At 56.7% G+C, this 15616-nt stretch overlaps 1 protein-coding gene across 50 annotated transcripts in view; it reads left to right on the forward strand.

Moving 5' to 3' along the window:
* The window catches only part of ARHGEF10L (Rho guanine nucleotide exchange factor 10 like), a 165342-nt gene that overhangs the window by 79617 nt on the left and 70109 nt on the right, over positions 1 to 15616 (forward strand). For 19 of the 50 annotated variants that reach the window (XM_084963055.1, XM_084963037.1, XM_021095452.2 and 16 more), the window contains 4 exons: positions 1319 to 1488; positions 10020 to 10128; positions 12580 to 12686; positions 15390 to 15467. In XM_084963055.1, coding sequence (XP_084819181.1) covers positions 1319 to 1488; positions 10020 to 10128; positions 12580 to 12686; positions 15390 to 15467 — 464 coding nt within the window. Of the gene's footprint in view, positions 1 to 1315; positions 1489 to 5738; positions 5823 to 6571; positions 6689 to 10019; positions 10129 to 11635; positions 11816 to 12579; positions 12687 to 15389; positions 15468 to 15616 lie in introns of those variants that run through there. The other 31 variants (XM_084963031.1, XM_084963044.1, XM_084963035.1 and 28 more) reach the window with 6 other exon arrangements.

Below are 15616 nucleotides of genomic sequence, written 5' to 3' on the forward strand. Positions count from 1 at the left end.
GCAGGCATAGGACAATCAGCCCAGCCTTATAAAGGTTACAGCTTGGTCACCAGCTGCTCTGTTCCCTGGAGACGTTAGTCAGTATCATCTTTTGCTTAAAAATAACCTCGGGCTCCCTCCTAATTCTGGGATCCAAGCCTTCAGCTAAGCCCCGTGTGTCTGTTTTGCTCTTTGGCTGACAATCTTCCCAGACCTCTCCCCTACCCAGCTTCCTGTGCGGGGGAGGGGGAGGCTTTGGGTCAGCGTGGAGATACCCGAGCCCACCCAGAGCCCCCGCGAGTCAGGATCAGTTGCTCTTTGCTGAGCGCCTGCCATGTGCCAGGCTCCTTGCTAAAGTATATTTTATCTAACTCCACCTTTCGGCTTGTTATCATCCCCATTTTGCAGAGAGGCCTCTGATTGACCACAGCTCTCTGCTCTTCAGCATGTGTGGTTTCTGAGCAGATTTTTTTTTCTTAAATCCTTCCCAGTGCCGTATTTCTTCTGTGTTGACAAAAAAGCATTTTCACCTTCGTGCCCTTTTGGAGTCTGGCCTCACATTAGTGAGGCCTGCAGTTCAGTTTTTCTCCAGGTATCAGCCCAGGAAGTGCAGCCCAGGGGTCAAGGGGGTGCTGAGAGCATCCAGCGATAGAGCTGGAGCCCTGTCTTCTGGGCCTGGGGGAGCGTCTTTCCCACATCTGTCTGGAAGCAGGGTCTCAAACCCCACTTGACAAGGACCCCAAGAGTCCCTGGTCCTGGTGTCACCTGTCCCTTCAGGCCAGTGGACTATCAGGCCTCTGTCCCCCAGTTTTTGGTTCAAGGCATTTCCTGTATGGCCGGGGAAGAAAAGGGAACGCTCCAGGATGCTGGGCCCGGCGCGCCCCCTACTGGACCATCCTGGACCCTGACGGGAAACTCAGATTTGGGGTGAGGGATTGACTCATTCAATGGACCATCTCCATTTTACCCCTGAGGATGCTGAGGCCAGAGCTGAGCACCTGAGTCAGGACTTGTTCCTTGGTCTCGTTTTTTCCACTAAAAAATGCCAAAGAGGCCCAGAAAGAGCGCTCAGATCCCAGAAAAGTGATTCTGATAGTGGAGGAAGTTATGGAGCCTGTTGTGTGCCAGACACATTTCTTGAGCTTTTTCTGCATTTCCCACGTCCTCCCCTCTACAAGGTGGATGTCGTGTTCTCACTGCCTCCCTCTTTCGGAGGAGGAAGCGGAGCTGGAGGTCCACTCTGACCCACCCCCCTACGTGCCCGCTTGGGTTCCGAAATTGAGCCTGGTGGGCTTGGCCTCGGGGCCTCTGCTCACCAGCCCCGTCTCTTGGCCAGCAGGGGCGGAGAGGAACCTGCTCTACGAGGATGTGCACCGGGACGGGGCGCCCCGGGAGGCGGAGGACCTAGGCTGGAGCTCCAGCGAGTTTGAGAGCTACAGCGAGGACTCCGCGGAGGAGGCCAAGCCGGAGGTGGAGCCCACCAAGCACCGAGTGTCCTTCCAGCCCAAGGTGAGGGGGTGGGGCGTCTCTCACCCCAGCTAGGGCACCTGTAAGTGGGGTGGGGCAGCGCGTGGGCCGGGCCTGAGAGTCTCCTGGAAGCAGCGGTGATTCCCAGGAACGTGTGGGGAGCGAGAAGGGGCGGAAGTAATCGCGAGACGGGGCAGTAACCCACCGGCATTGCTGATTGGCCGCGGAGAGCCCTCAGCTCAGCATGGGCGTGGTTAGTGCCTGGACAGGTGCTGCCTCCACGCCAGGCCTATGGCAGATGGAGCCCATAGATTTGGAATCCTCCTCAACACAGTGCTTGGGTGACCCAGCCCACTGATGAGAGTTGGCAAAACAGGCTGTCAAGTCAGTCCGATCTCCCTGCCCTACAGGATGCTTCTCAGACCAATCTTAGACCCCCACAGCCCTCTGCCCTGGGGAAGTGAGTAGACGGGCAGAGACAGAGCTGCCTGGAAGGCGTCTTTCCAAGCCTTTCAAAATGCCATCCATGCGATGGTTGCTTCCTGTGTTTCTGCCTGAAACAGAGTTCACTCTGCGGATTTCGTGGCGGGAGCCACGAAAGCCAAGAGGAGGAAGATTGGTTCCTTCTTTTCTGTGACAGCCTTGCCCTGTTCTGTAGAAGCCATCTGAAGGCAGAGTCTATCCATGCCGAGATGTGGGATTTAATGGGAGGCGACTGGGTCCCTCTCAAGTTCCTTTTGAGAAGACACAGACAGGCAAGTGGGCTCAACCTGTCAGTGAGCCCTGCCTACAGGCAGGGCAGGGGCTAGGCAGGGGCCCCAGGCCCGGGCTGGATTTGGGGGGGGGCCTCCAACTCCAAGTTTCCCAAGTGCCTCTTGCCCCGTTCAAAGTTTGGGGATCCCCTCTTCGAAAGGGGTGCAGGCCAGAGCAGCACCCACAGCTAAGAGTCTTCACACAGACAGGCTTCCCAAATCTCCAGGAAGCCCTGGGGCAGAACAGGTCTCTCCTGAACCCTGGCCTCCTTGAGTCTGGGCCCTCATGGGTGGGCCCACAGAAAATAGCCTTGATGTCTTGCTAGCAAAAAAGTTAAGCATCTGTGACACCTACCGTGTGCCCAACCCCTGTCTTAGGGTGTGGGCTGGGGTACATGGGAACAGGAAGACCCGACCCAGGCTCCGGGAACCTTTGTGGCCCAGGAGGAGACACAGAGTATGAAACAATTTATCCGAAATGAAGACATACAATTCCCTTGTAGTGCAGTGGGCTCGAAATCTGGTGTTGTCACTGCAGCGGCTTGGGTTGCTGCCGGGGCATGGGTTCGATCCCTGGCCTGGGAATTTCCACATGCCAGGGCCACAGCCAAAAACAAAGACATAAATGCCTTTTTGTAAACCTGGGCCCATGTACCTATGGCTGCCTGCCTGACACGGTGGGGGTGGGGGATTGATGGGCCTGATCCCAGGAGGTGGGTTGGGAGCTGGGGTGCAGAAGCCAGGGGAGATGGAAAAGGTGGCTGCACTTGGAGGAATGGCCCAGGCAAAGCCCAGGAACAAGCCCCTTCCTGCTTCTGTACTTGGAAGGGGCAATGTGTTCCAGGTCAGGGGAAAGAGGGGGCCTTGACTGTGAAGCCACCACGCCCCCTGGGGAGCCTCTCCATAGGAGGGCAGGATCGTGTGTGTCCCAGCCCAGCTCTGAAGACTGTGAGCAGGTGGGACTCCAGGCCTGGATCAGCCCTGTCCTCAGCCTCTGGCTGTCCCTCCCAATTCCCCACGGCCACTTTCCCAGCCCCCTGCCTTCTTACTGGGGACTGAGAGGGAACCATGGGCTCCTCTCTAGGCAGGAGGCAGGGGAAGCTGATCTGGGCCTCTCCCGTTGTGGTTCTCGGGCTTGATGGGCATCAGGATCATGTGTAGTAGGTTAAATTGCAGATACCAGGGCCTTACTCCCAGGTTCAGGGTTTGGGTGGGGCCTGGCAATCTGTTTTTTTTTTTTTTTTTTTTTTTTCCTTTTTACAGCCACATCTGTGGCATACAGAAGTACCTAGTCCAGGGTTTGAATCAGTGCTGCAGCTGGGGCCTATGCCACAGCCACAGCCACAGCAATGCCAGCTCCTTAACCCCGTGAGCCAGGCCAGAGATGAAACCTACATCCTTAAAAAGACAATGTCCGGGCCCTAACCTACTGAGCCACAGCGGGAACCCCACAATCTGCTTTTTAACAGTGCTCTGTCCTCAGGGGATGCAAGGGGCCCACAGAGCCCTCTGAGAAATACTAGGCAGGCCCCTTACCTTGACCCCAGGGCTGGGGTCCCTGGGGGCTGCTGGAGGACCTGTGTCCTTCACATTCTCAAGCTGGGGGCTTGGGACTCTTCCTCAGCAGATAAATGATATGGTGGAGATCTTAGAATTTCTAACCATAAGGACTTTCTCTCTGGCCATGGGCCCAGACCCACCTGCTTCCCAAACAGCAGCCTTCCAGGGAGGTGGGGTAGTAGGGGAGGTCTTTCCTTGGGTGCCTTCCCCCGGGAAAGCCCGCTGAGCCCGGCCTGTGGGGCTCTGCCCTCCCGAGCTGCTTGGGTTGCACCTTCTCCCACCCCTCGTACCGCAGCACCTGCATGTTTCTGGGGCCACCACTGCTTGGCTGTGTGTTATGTGTGCTGCGTGGTATCGGGCAGCAGGGCCTGGGAACGTGTTGTGTCCTGTCCTTAGAGTCTGATGGGGGCCTGACACCTTGTGCAGCTTCCTGAGAACTAGTGGAGCCCCTCCTGCAGGTGTCTGGAGAAGCCAGCCCTCGGTGGGCAGATTTTTGCTGAAGAAGGTGACTGAGGCGTCTGCGTAGGGGCTCCTCTGAAGCACCTGACCCAGATGTAAGCAGGAGCCTGATCCTGCCGGTTGCCACCCACGATCGATGGGAGGTGTTTTTTTTTCCAGCTGTGGAATGGGCTGTATCACACGTTTCCACTTTCTGACTGTGATCTCTTCATGATTAAGGCGACTGTGATCCAGCTGGCCATGGCCTGGGCAGCAGTGATGGCTCTGTCCTCAACTTGTTGACTCTGATCTGACCAATTCTGCAGTTGACCTCTGGCCTAGATCTTCTGATCCTGAGAGAGGCAGAGGCCCAGGGCAGTTAGGATTTTGTCGTGTCAAGCTTATTTATAGATGAAACGGGACTACAATTTTTGGGGGAGTCCAAGTACCTGTCCAAAGGATCCCTGTCCTGCTCCTTTTTTGCATAACAATAGTGATGCTTTGCCTGAGTGGTACAGCTCATGCAGCGGTTTCGTTTATGGTTCCTGATACCCTAGAGCGGTTGGTATTATTTGCGTTAAGAATCTCATTTTGTTGATTAGAGAACCTAAGCGACAGAAGCTCAGAGAGGTTAAGTGAAGTGGTGAGGGCCACTCAGGCAGTGAGTGGTAGAGCCGCAACTAAACATCACATAGGATTTGAAAGAAAATACCTTGTCCGGGAGTTCCCGTTGTGGCTCAATGGTTAACAAACCCGACTAGTATCCATGAGGATGCTGATTTGATCCCTGACCTCTCTCAGTGGGTTAAGGATGCAGCATTGCCGGGAGCTGTGGTGTAGGTCACAGACATGGCTTGGGTCTGGTGTTGCTGTGGCTGTGGTGTAGGCTGGTGCTTACAGCTCCGATTGGACCCCTAGCCTGGGAACCTCCATATGCCGTGAGTGCAGCCCTAAAAAGATGAAAAAAAAAAAAAAAGAAAAAATACCTTGTCCATCTGATCTTCCATCCATCCATCCATCCATCCATCCATCCATATCCATCCATCCATCCATTCAACCGTCCATTCCTCAACAAATATTGAGCTCTTGTTATTTGAAAGATAACGTAATAATGGCTTCCATTTTTCTTTTGAACATCACTAAGCCCTGGGCTCGTGTGCTTTGTCCATTTAACCTTTTCAGTGATACTCTGAAGTAGTTATTATTGTGGCCACTTTACCAGTGAGGAAGCTGTCCCTCAGAGAGGTAAAGAGCCTTACCCAGCTAGTAAGCAGGGAGCAGTATTTTGGAGGCAGGTGCATCTGCCTCCAAGCTCGTCCTTTTGATCGCTCTACTTGTCCCCTTCCCTACAAGTGGTCCCAGTCTTGGTGTTCTGTCACTACGGCGCCTAGGGTTCATGCATTTGAATGTCTCTCTGTTTGTCTGTACACCCATCCATCTTCCCCCAGAGTGTGTGAGCCAGGCAGCCCCCTGCCGCCCATCCAGCTGCCTCCATCCCTCCCTCCATCGATTCCTCCCTCTATTCTTCCACCCCTCCTCTAGTGGTGTGCCCGAGCCAGCTCATCCTCACTCTCAAGACCCCAAGAACTAATCACGCACAGCCGCTTGCTCAGTGATGTCCTACTGGTACTTTGGAATTGGCCATGGTGGGCGAGTTCACACCGTGGAAATACTACAGAGCAGGACGCTTTTTCCTGGAGAACCACAAGATGATTAATTACCAGCATAGCACTGCTTTCGTCTGTCTGCTAGTCCATCCGTGTTTTTACTCATTCATCTGACTGTTCCTCCCTCTACCCATTTGCCCAGCTCTCTGGTCATCCAAGTAAATGTATCCATTTGCTCACCCACCATCCACCCATCCATGAGCCTGTTCATCTACCAATCTGGCCATGGTCCTTCCATCTGTCCAGCCATCCTTCTCTCCATTCTGTGCATTCGCCCACTCATCCCTTTATCCTCTTGCCCACCCATTCCATCCATCCGTGCACCTGCCGTCCATCTGTCTCACTAACTTGCTGAGAGCCTCCTATGTCACAAGCCCCTTGCTGGGCCCCCGGGATGGGGAGATGACTAGCACTGTACCCCTTCCCTGGGAGGGGGGCCTGGGCCGTTGCCCTCCCACCCCTCCTCCCCTACAGCTTCAGAGACCCAGCCCCTGGCTGCCTGGCACATAGGGGCTGGAAGCTGTTGGAGCTGATTCCAGGCAGGAGCCTGGTCGCCCCCAGGTCCCCAGTCCCCCGCTTGCCCCGAGTTGTCCATCTGCCACCTTACCTGAGTCTCCTTTTTCCTCTGTTGCCCGTGTTTTGTCTCCTGCCTGCCCCGCCTGCTCCTCTCACCTGCTCTCCTTCTGCCTGGCTGCTTGGGGGCTCCAGCTTTCTCCAGACCTGACTAGGCTAAAGGAGAGATACGCCAGGACTAAGAGAGACATCTTGGCTTTAAGAGTTGGGGGGAGAGACATGCAGGAGCTGAAGCACAAGTACGATTGTAAGGTATTGTCTGTCCCCCTAAGTCCTGGGGGCTCCCGGGGGCCTTTCCTGCTGCTTCTGGGGCCGCCGAGGGTGGGGCTGAGTCCCGGGGCTGCCCTGGAACCCAGAACCCGGCCACATCCTGCACCTGCTGCACTGGGCAGCGCCACATGCTGGCTGCTCCTGCGCCCGTCCCCACCTCTCTTTCTCCTCACCCTCAGTGACTGACACCTTAACTCTTATAAAAATTCCTGATGGGAGTTAACTCAGGGCTCAGTGGTTTAAGGATCCGGTGTTGTCACTGCTGTGACTCGGGTTACTGCAGTGGCGGGGTTTCGAACCCTGGCCTGAGAACTTCCGCATGCTGTGAGTGTCCACCTCCCCTCCAGATTCCTGGGTGGGCTTCCAAACCTCAGGGCCCTCAGAAGCACCTGGGTGATTTGAAAAATGCAGATTCTTGAGCTCCATCCCCCAAGAGGCTGATGCTGCAGGTCTGGGTCAAGACCCAGGAATCTGCGAATTTGATAACTGTGGCTGGTGGGTTTAGGTTATACTTGGAAAAATATGACTGTTGGTGACATTGGACTTTTCTCCCCACTGAGCCGTTTGGAGAGATCTGGGGTAAGGATGCCAGTAGGAGAAACCGCAGTGCCTTCTTAAATGGGACTCCCACTTTGCATAAGCTGGTGTTACAGCAGTAGTTGCCATTCATTAAGCACCTCCTGTGTGCTGTGGGCTTGGGAGGCCTGCGGGTCTGGATTTGAACCCCAGTCCTATCTCTCCCTCGCTCTGTCATCCTGGGCAAGCCGCTTGACCTCTCTGAGCTTCGGTTTCCTTGCCTGTGAGATGGTGGCATGAACAGTACCAGCCCCCAGGGTGGGCGCGAGCTCCGATCTGTAAGGTGCTTGGTGCTGCGCTGGGCACGGCCTAATTGCACAGTGGCTGACGGTTATTATTTGAGTGCCTGACCATTCTTCCCCTGGGACGCCTGGGAGGCCACTGTCCTTTAGTATTGGTGAGGCCGGCAGGAGAAGTTACTGGCTGGGTGTCACACCAGCGGTCAGCAGCAGAGCTGGGGGTTTAAGCCTGGGTCTGCGCGAGCCTGCACACCCTCTGTCCTGTAGCCCTGCCCATTTCATCAGAACTGGAGGCCTCTCTGGAGGAGACTGAGAAGCCTTTTATAGGTTGTGGGGCCCTTATACAGACACCCTCTGAAAGGCCTGTAACTGGGGGCTGGGGTCACATTTAACTGTTCAGGAAGCTGAGACCCAGAGAATGCTGGGAGCACGTAGGGGGGTGTCCGAGAGCAGGGTGCTTTTCCCAGCCTGGCCCCTAAGTCGGCCCCTAGGTCAGGCCCCAGCTTCTGTGCAGTGAAGATGGTTGATTCTGGGACCCCTTTCCAAGTGCTCACCTGTTGCTCTCTTTAGCCTGAATGGGACCTCTGATGGTTCCCCCAAAGTCCACTTTCGGGGTTCCCAGGTCGGCTCCCCCAACTGCTTTCTGTTGGGACAGGACCTGGGCTCCAGGACAGAGGTTTCCCATCAGGGGATTGTGACCCCTGCCCCCTCGGGGGGAGATTGAGCATCTTTGTACAGCTTCTGGGGTCGACAGCTGTCCCTCTTGTTAGATTCTCACAAGCGTTTGTGATATTCTCACACTTCTCTCTGAAAGCCCAAAAACCCCGGCTCTGGATTGTACCATTTAGATGCAGGGCCGGGGGGGGACTTCCCTTCCCATCCCCCCACCCCCTCTGCTGGCTGGTGGTTGTTTCCAGAAAGTCAGCTTTCTTCCTGAAAAACTATCACCCTGCCTCCAGCCTCAGCGCCCACTGGGGGTTCCGCAAGCCCTCCCGGCCCAGACCCTTGAGAAGTGCCAGGACCCTTATGCTGGGGGCAGGAGGAAGTTGACAGTGAGACCAAGCACCCCCCAAATGCCTGCTCCCCACCTTCAGTGGAGAACAGCAGGAAAGAGAGGGTTTTCCTAGAGCTGTGCTGTCCATTATGATAGCTTTGGCTCTTTAAATTTAAATTAATTAAAATTAGGAGTTCCCGTTGTGGCTCAGTGTTAACGAATCCGACTAGGAACCATGAGGTTGTAGGTTCGATCCCTGGCCTTGCTCAGTGGGTGAAGGATATGGCGTTGCCGTGAGCTGTGGTGTAGGTCACAGACATGGCTCAGATCTGGCATTGCTGTGGCTGTGGCATAGGCTGGTGGCTACAGCTCCGATTAGACCCCTAGCCTGGGAACCTCCATTCCCAGGAGGTTGCGGCCCTAGAAAAAGCCGAGAAGCCAAAAATCAAAAAAAAAAAAAAAAAAAAAAAAATCCGAAAAGAAAAAAGAAATTTAAATTAATTAAAATTAAATATAAGTGAAACTTTGGGTCCTCAGCGCACCAGCCAGCTCTCACTCCCCTAAGTAATTTTTCCCAAGGGGAAAAAGATCAGGTTAGGTGGCTACCGTTTTCCACCCTTGTGAAAACTTCTGTTGGACAGCCCTGGCTGTGCGCTGGGGAAGATGCCAGGACTGGGCTGGGGGCTGAGGTGACAGAGCAGTGAGGGAGGGGACAGCAGCCTGTGCACAGGCCCAGGGGGCTGCTTCCCTGGCCTGGGCCTTTCTCTGCCTAAGCCTTCGCTTTCTGCGCTGGTGCCTTCAACTCCTCAGGCCCAGGGGAAGCCGCATCCTGCTCCGAGGTGGATGTGGCCTCCCCTGCGGTCCTGGGCAGTGGCTCAGGAAGAAACCTGGTTGTGTGGGGGGCAGGGCTTCCGCAGATGGGATGAGGGTGCCCCCTTCCTTTGAGCTGCCCCTAAAGTAAGCTCGGATATTTGTGCAGCTCGTTTTACGGTTCAGCCTGCCTCCCCAGACCCTGTGTGTTTAGTCCTTGCAGACTTGGCAGGTCTCAGGGAGGAAACCGAGGCTCAGTGAGGTTAAGGGTCTGGTCCAGCATCACGTGGCTGGAAAGGGGTGAGACTGGGATTCGAACCAGGCCTCCGACTCCAGGCCTCCAGCCTGTCCACACTGTCTCCCCATGTCCTTAGTCTGACACTCTCCCAAGTAGTTTTTCCCAAGGGGGGAGATCTAGGTAGGACCTCCCCTTGCCAGCCAGGCGGGTACCTCCAGGGAGATTCCGCCCCCCCCCGGGTGGGGGGCGAATGCCCATCTCACCAGGAGGTCTCCGGGTGGCACCGCCTGCTGTCTTTCGTGGTCTCTGCTGCCACCTTCCTCAGAGGCAGTGGGCCCCAGGGTCCCTGTGTTTGTAGCCCTGGCTGGGAGGCCTGGCTGGGGCTGATGGCCCTTGGTGACAGGTGTCCCAGGGCCTCCCCCTGCTTCCCTGATGAGCCCCTCTGCCTTTGCTCAGATGACCCAGCTCATGAAGGCCGCCAAGAGCGGGACCAAGGACGGGCTGGAGAAGACAAGGATCGCCGTCATGCGCAAAGTGTCCTTTCTGCACAGGAAGGATGTCCTTGGTGAGGCGCCGCGGGCCGGGCCTGGGCGGGGGTGGGCGGTGCTGGGCAGCGGAGGGTGGGCGGGGTCGCTGGGGGTCTGGGACTGAGCCCCAAACATGCCAGCCTGTTTCCCAGTCTCTGGCAGGCGGACCCTGGCTCTTCTGGGATACGTAGGCCGCTCCCTTCTGGGTCCCTGCCCTTGGTCTCTGTCATGGCCTCTTTGGCCTCCTGCCTCCCCCTCCATCTGGCTTACCCAGCCTCACCTTTGAAGGCACCCGTTCTTTTCCTTCCTTTGTCCATTCACCCATCTCTCCACCAGCCAACATTTATCCAACACCTACGAAGTGCCGTGCCCCGTGCTAGGTGCAGGGACCACAGGATGAATTAGGGAGCATTTCCTCCGGGCACAGTGGGGGTACACTGGTACAGTGGGGGGAGACAAACACGTCAACAGGATGTGACAGTAGGGATGGACAAGCCGCACAGTGGGGTACCATGTGGGGGTGTGGGGGACGGAGTCTGGAATGCGGGGACGAAAGCTCAAGGAAGGGCTGAGAGTGGAAGGAGGAGACCCATGTCCAGCAGGCAGTGGGGAGCGGGACGGGAGAGGGGGCTCTGGGCAGAGAAGCCAACATGTGCAAAGGCCGGGCGGTGGGGGAGGATGAGACGTTGGAGAAATGAGTTTTGTGATGGTCGGTGTTTATGGAGGGTCTGTTCCGTGCCGGGCACTCTCCTCCGACCTCCACAGCATCTTCTGAACCCATACAAACACTGAGCAGGTGCAGAGGACTGTCTTGTTCCCATTAGATGTGGGCACCAGTGCGGAGTGGTTCAGTGTCTTGCCTGGGGACACCCAGGCCTGGAAGGGATGGGCTAGGCTGCCTCTGGCCAGAGTGAGGGCAGGGGTGAGAGATCAGGGCTGCGTTAGCACAGGCTTTCAATCTTTGAGGCGACGCTCTTGAAATCTATGTCTTTTGCCCTCTCTGGGCCCCAATTTCCTCATCTGTACAATGGGGCTCATCTGGCCTCTGAATCAGGGGCCCTTGGTGAGGATGACCGGGTAATGCACGGAATGAGGCCAGCACAACTCCTGGCCCCTGGTGGCAGGCGTTCTGCCTGGTGATAGCCACTAAGAAGAAGTGTTCGGTGCTGGGATGGCATCTCCCTGGCCTGGTTCTGATCTTGGTTCGTCGGCCTCCTGGCTGGGTGACCTTGCCCGGTTCTCCCTCTCTTGGAGGGCCACGCTCCTCATCTGTGAAATGGGTTTAGCCCTGTCCCTGCATGTGCCTGAGTCACACAGAAACCTTTGGGGGAGCCCTGGCCCCTGACAAGGGAGGGGATGGGCCGAGGAGGTGGCCTGGAGAAAGGACAGGGGGACCTGCTGGCTGGCTGGAAACTGTTCCTGTTCTAGGCTCCCCCACCCCCCACCCCAGGGCCCTCCCCACCCCGCCCGTTAGCCCGGAGCCTTTCCTAAAGTGACCCTCCCACCAGAGGCGTTATTAATAGCCACAGCAGGGCTCGAATCACCGGCCAAGAATGTTACCCAGTGGCGCATGGGGGAAGAGGAAGCTGCGGGGCCGGCGGCTGGGGTGGGTGCGGAGTGATGCCCGGGGTGCCATGTGGGCCAGGCAGGAGGGCCTCCACCCCCCCTACCCCCGCGCTGTCATCCGCTGTCCCTCTTCCTCCTCTTCTTCTGTCTCCTGCTCAGGTAAGGCCTGGCTGCATGTCCCGGCTTCCTTGGCCCCCCGGGAGTCACGGCCACTTCTTTTTTCCCAGCTTCCTCACGGCACCTACTTCCTGCTGCCCGCGGCCGCTGGTGCCAAGTTTCAGATCTGTGGGCAGTAGGGTCCCGTGTCCCTGTGCCTCTCGTTCTTGGGGTCGCAGCGCTGCAAGGCCGGATCACCGCCCTCTGCCTGACCTCCCCTCCTTCTCTCTGCCGGCGCCTCTGTCTTCATCTGTCCCCTGAGATCTGTCCCCACTCATGTCGTTTTCTCCTAGTGGACACCAGCTGAGCTTCTTCCCTTTTGGGTCTCTTTGCATTTTTTCGGGAAAGATGAAAACACAGAGCCTGACAGCCCTGTTCTTGGGACTTACTTTCTTCCCCCTTTTCGGTGTCCAGAAGAAAACTATTTTTAGTGTCTAGTGATGGGGACATGGGCGGCCTGGCCTTTGCCAGGCCAGAAGCGGGCAGGTCTGAGCAGGGACAGAGACTTCTGGCAGAGCGGATTCTGAGAGCCAAACCTCCGTGGCACGCTGCTTCACACGCCCTCGCCCACCTTCCCTCTCTGTGATTTCCGGGGGGACTGTTCTAGCAGAGGGTGGCAGTGAAGGCAGTGAGCAGGCTCTGACCCTCCAGGGCCCCAGGAGCTGCTCCTCCAGGACTCTGTTCTAGGAGGGGTGCCCTGCCCCTGGAGTCTGAGCAGGGTGTGCCATTCTCGCTTTGCCTGGTCACCGGCCCATCTGACTTTGCAGGCGACTCAGAGGAGGAGGACATGGGGCTCCTGGAGGTCAGCGTTACGGACATCAAGCCCCCAGCCCCGGAGCTGGGCCCCATGCCAGATGGCCTGAGCCCTCAGCAGGTCAGTGGGAGAAGGGGGGTGTCTTCAGGGGGAGGGCTGGCAGGGTCCCAGCCTATGGCCTGGATCTGCAGGGGGAGGTGATGATCAGGGACTCTTGGGTGGGTGGGTCAGGGGGTGGCTCCTGGGTTCTCTTCTCAACCAGCTGCTCGGACTTTCCCAGTGGGACCCGCAGGTTCCATGTTGTCATCCTGGTGGGGGAGGGGGCCCTGCATTTGGGGCTCTTGGTGTCCCAGCCCCATGGCTGCCAGCGGGGGTAACTGTTTCCAAAGGATGGTGTTTGGAGGAAGGGCCAGCGGGAAGGGAAGCAGGGAGCTAATCCAACATGGGGTGGGGGGGGGGAACTCCAGAGGCGCCTGGCCCCATCCTGTCATCAGTTCAGACCCTAGAGTGGCCACAGGCTTCCAGGAGTGGGCGCCTCTTTGGGTGACATCTTCCTGCTCCTGGAATGTCCCACTGAGATCTGAGCATCTGCACTCTGGGTCCTGGTAGAATCGTGTTTGAATCCCTCCCTCTTGGGTTTTCCCGGCCGTGAGACAGAGTGAGAGCCCTTTGCCTTCCCTGGTCACGAGGGCTCTGAGCCAGATGTGTCGGGGTGGCAAACGCAGGGCAGGGATTGGCCGGTTTGGAGTTGGCAGGAAATCCTGATGTTGGGCCTCTTTTGATGCGGCCACACCTCCTGTCCTGGGAGTCCAGCTGCCTCCTTCCTTCCTTCTTTCTCCTGTCTGGCCCGGCAGCATCAAGAGGGTGACCCCCCCCCCCAGCCCCCTCCCCTGTGCAGTGAGTCACTGTCAGGGCGAGAGGCCATCAGGACCCCAGGCCGCTGGCTCACCAGCCAAGGTTCCCCTTTCTGGTGCCCGCTGGGTCTGTTTCCCCACAAGCCTTTGGAATCTCTTGGATGGGCAGTGTTAGTGACTCTAGGCCAGTGGCTCTCAAAAGAGGCGATTTTGCCCCCCAGGGGACAGGTGGCAATGTCTGGTGATGCTTTTGGTTGTCTCAGCTGTGTGTGGGGGTGCTACTGGAATCTAGTGGGCAGGGCTGGGGATACTGCCCAACAGCCTACAGACCACAGGGCGGCCCTAAAGTCAACATACCGAGGTTGAGAACTCTGCTCTGGGGACACCTGGGGGTTGCTGGCAATGCATCCAGCTGTGGGGCAGCTTGAAGGACAGTGGCCAGGCCTGTCACACAGCTGTGGGGCCATAGTCAGGCCTGGGCTCGAGCAGGGCGGTGGGAAGAGATGTAAAGGGTGTGCCCGGGGCGAGGTGGAGTGCGGGAGGGGGAAAGGCAGCAGAGAGCAAGGGAGATGGTGGTGGTGGCCCCTGGATCAGTAATCTCAGGAGATGGCTTTGGGGGCACAGTGGGGGTCAGTCACCTAGCTCTGGACCAAGGTGGACAGGCTTCCCCCTCAGACACCTCTCACCTATGACACCTTTCATGAGCTCTGTCCCAGCCTTGTTGCACAATAGAATCACCTGGGAAGCTTAAAAAAGCTCTGTTACCCACTTAGTATGGTCGTCTCTGGGTCCATCGATGTTGCTGCAAATGGCATTGTTTCCTTCTCTTTTTATGGCTGAGTAATATTCTGTTGGAGGGATGGACTGGGAGTTTGGGCTTGGCATATGCACACTGTCGTACATGGAATGGATAGTCGACAGGGACCTGCCATGTAGTACTGGAACTCTGCACAATATTCTGTGATAACTTGTATGGGACAAGGATCTGAAAAAGAATGGATGTGTGGAGTTCCTTTCATGGCTCAGCAGTAACAAACCCGACTAGGATCCATGAGGACTTGGGTTCGATCCCTGGCCTCACTCAGTGGGTTAAGGATCCGGAGTTGCTCTGAGCTGTGGTGTAGGTCCAGATGCAGCTTGCATCCCACATTGCAACCCCTAGCTAGGGAACCCCTTATGCTGTGGGTGCAGCCCTAGGAAAAAAAAAAAAAAAAAAAAAAAAGGAAGAAAAGAAAAAAAAAAGAGTGGATGTGTGTGCAGGGAGAATGGAATCCTTCTGTTGTACAGAGGAAATTAACACAACATTGTAAATCAACTGTGCTTCAGTGAAATGTTTAAGAAATGGACCCCCCCCCAAAGCCCCCATTGCCCAGGTCGTACCCCGTAACACTTCATTCAGAGTGTCTGGGGTGGGAGCCTTTATTCAGAGTGTCTGGGGTGGGAGCCACGTGATTCCAGAGCACAGCAAAGTTCCCTCCCCACCTCAGCTCATGGCAGTGCTGGATCCTTAACCCACTGAGCGAGGCCAGGGATCGAACCTGCAACCTCATGGTTCCTAGTTGGATTCGTTTCCACTGCACCATGACAGGAACTCCTGAGAAGGAATTTTTTACTGGAGTCATCCAGAGATGGAGGAGGCCGCCTGTCCCTGGGGGGAGGGAGTGGGTAGCCGTGATTCTCCATCCTTGGATATAGGCGGGCAGAGTCCTGGCATCCCCTGCCCCTGCTCTGCAGTCTGGGGAGCAGGGCTTTTGTCTGGGGTGGGCAGGGGCTCTGAAGGAAATGCCGGCCCCCCAGGCCCTAGTGGTCCAGGAGCGGCCCTGGGAGGGACACGTTCCTTCTGTCCCAGCAGCCCTCAGCTTGCTGGGTGAGGTGATCCTCTTCCGGTCACCTGGGGCTCTGCACACAGCAGGTGCTTGCTCTGTGCCTAGGTTGGCGCAGGCGCTGACTGTGCTTTCCGCCCGAGCAGGTGGTCCGAAGGCACATCCTGGGCTCCATCGTGCAGAGCGAAGGCAGCTACGTGGAGTCTCTGAAGCGGGTACTCCAGGTATGTCTCCAGGGGTGCAGGGGGGACTCCGGAGGAGCATTTTAGGAGGAGTGTTTGGTAACTTGGACATTTTTATTTTATTTTTTTATTTTTTGTCTTTTTTTAAGGGCTGCACTTGCGGCATACAGAAGTTCCTTGGCTAGGGATTG

The sequence above is a fragment of the Sus scrofa genome, chromosome 6, assembly GCF_054392235.1.
Source record: "Sus scrofa isolate SSC_HxYL_T2T_F1_AM1 chromosome 6, Sscrofa_HxYL_maternal_Yorkshire_Landrace_v2.0, whole genome shotgun sequence".
In the NCBI taxonomy this organism is placed as follows: domain Eukaryota; kingdom Metazoa; phylum Chordata; class Mammalia; order Artiodactyla; family Suidae; genus Sus; species Sus scrofa.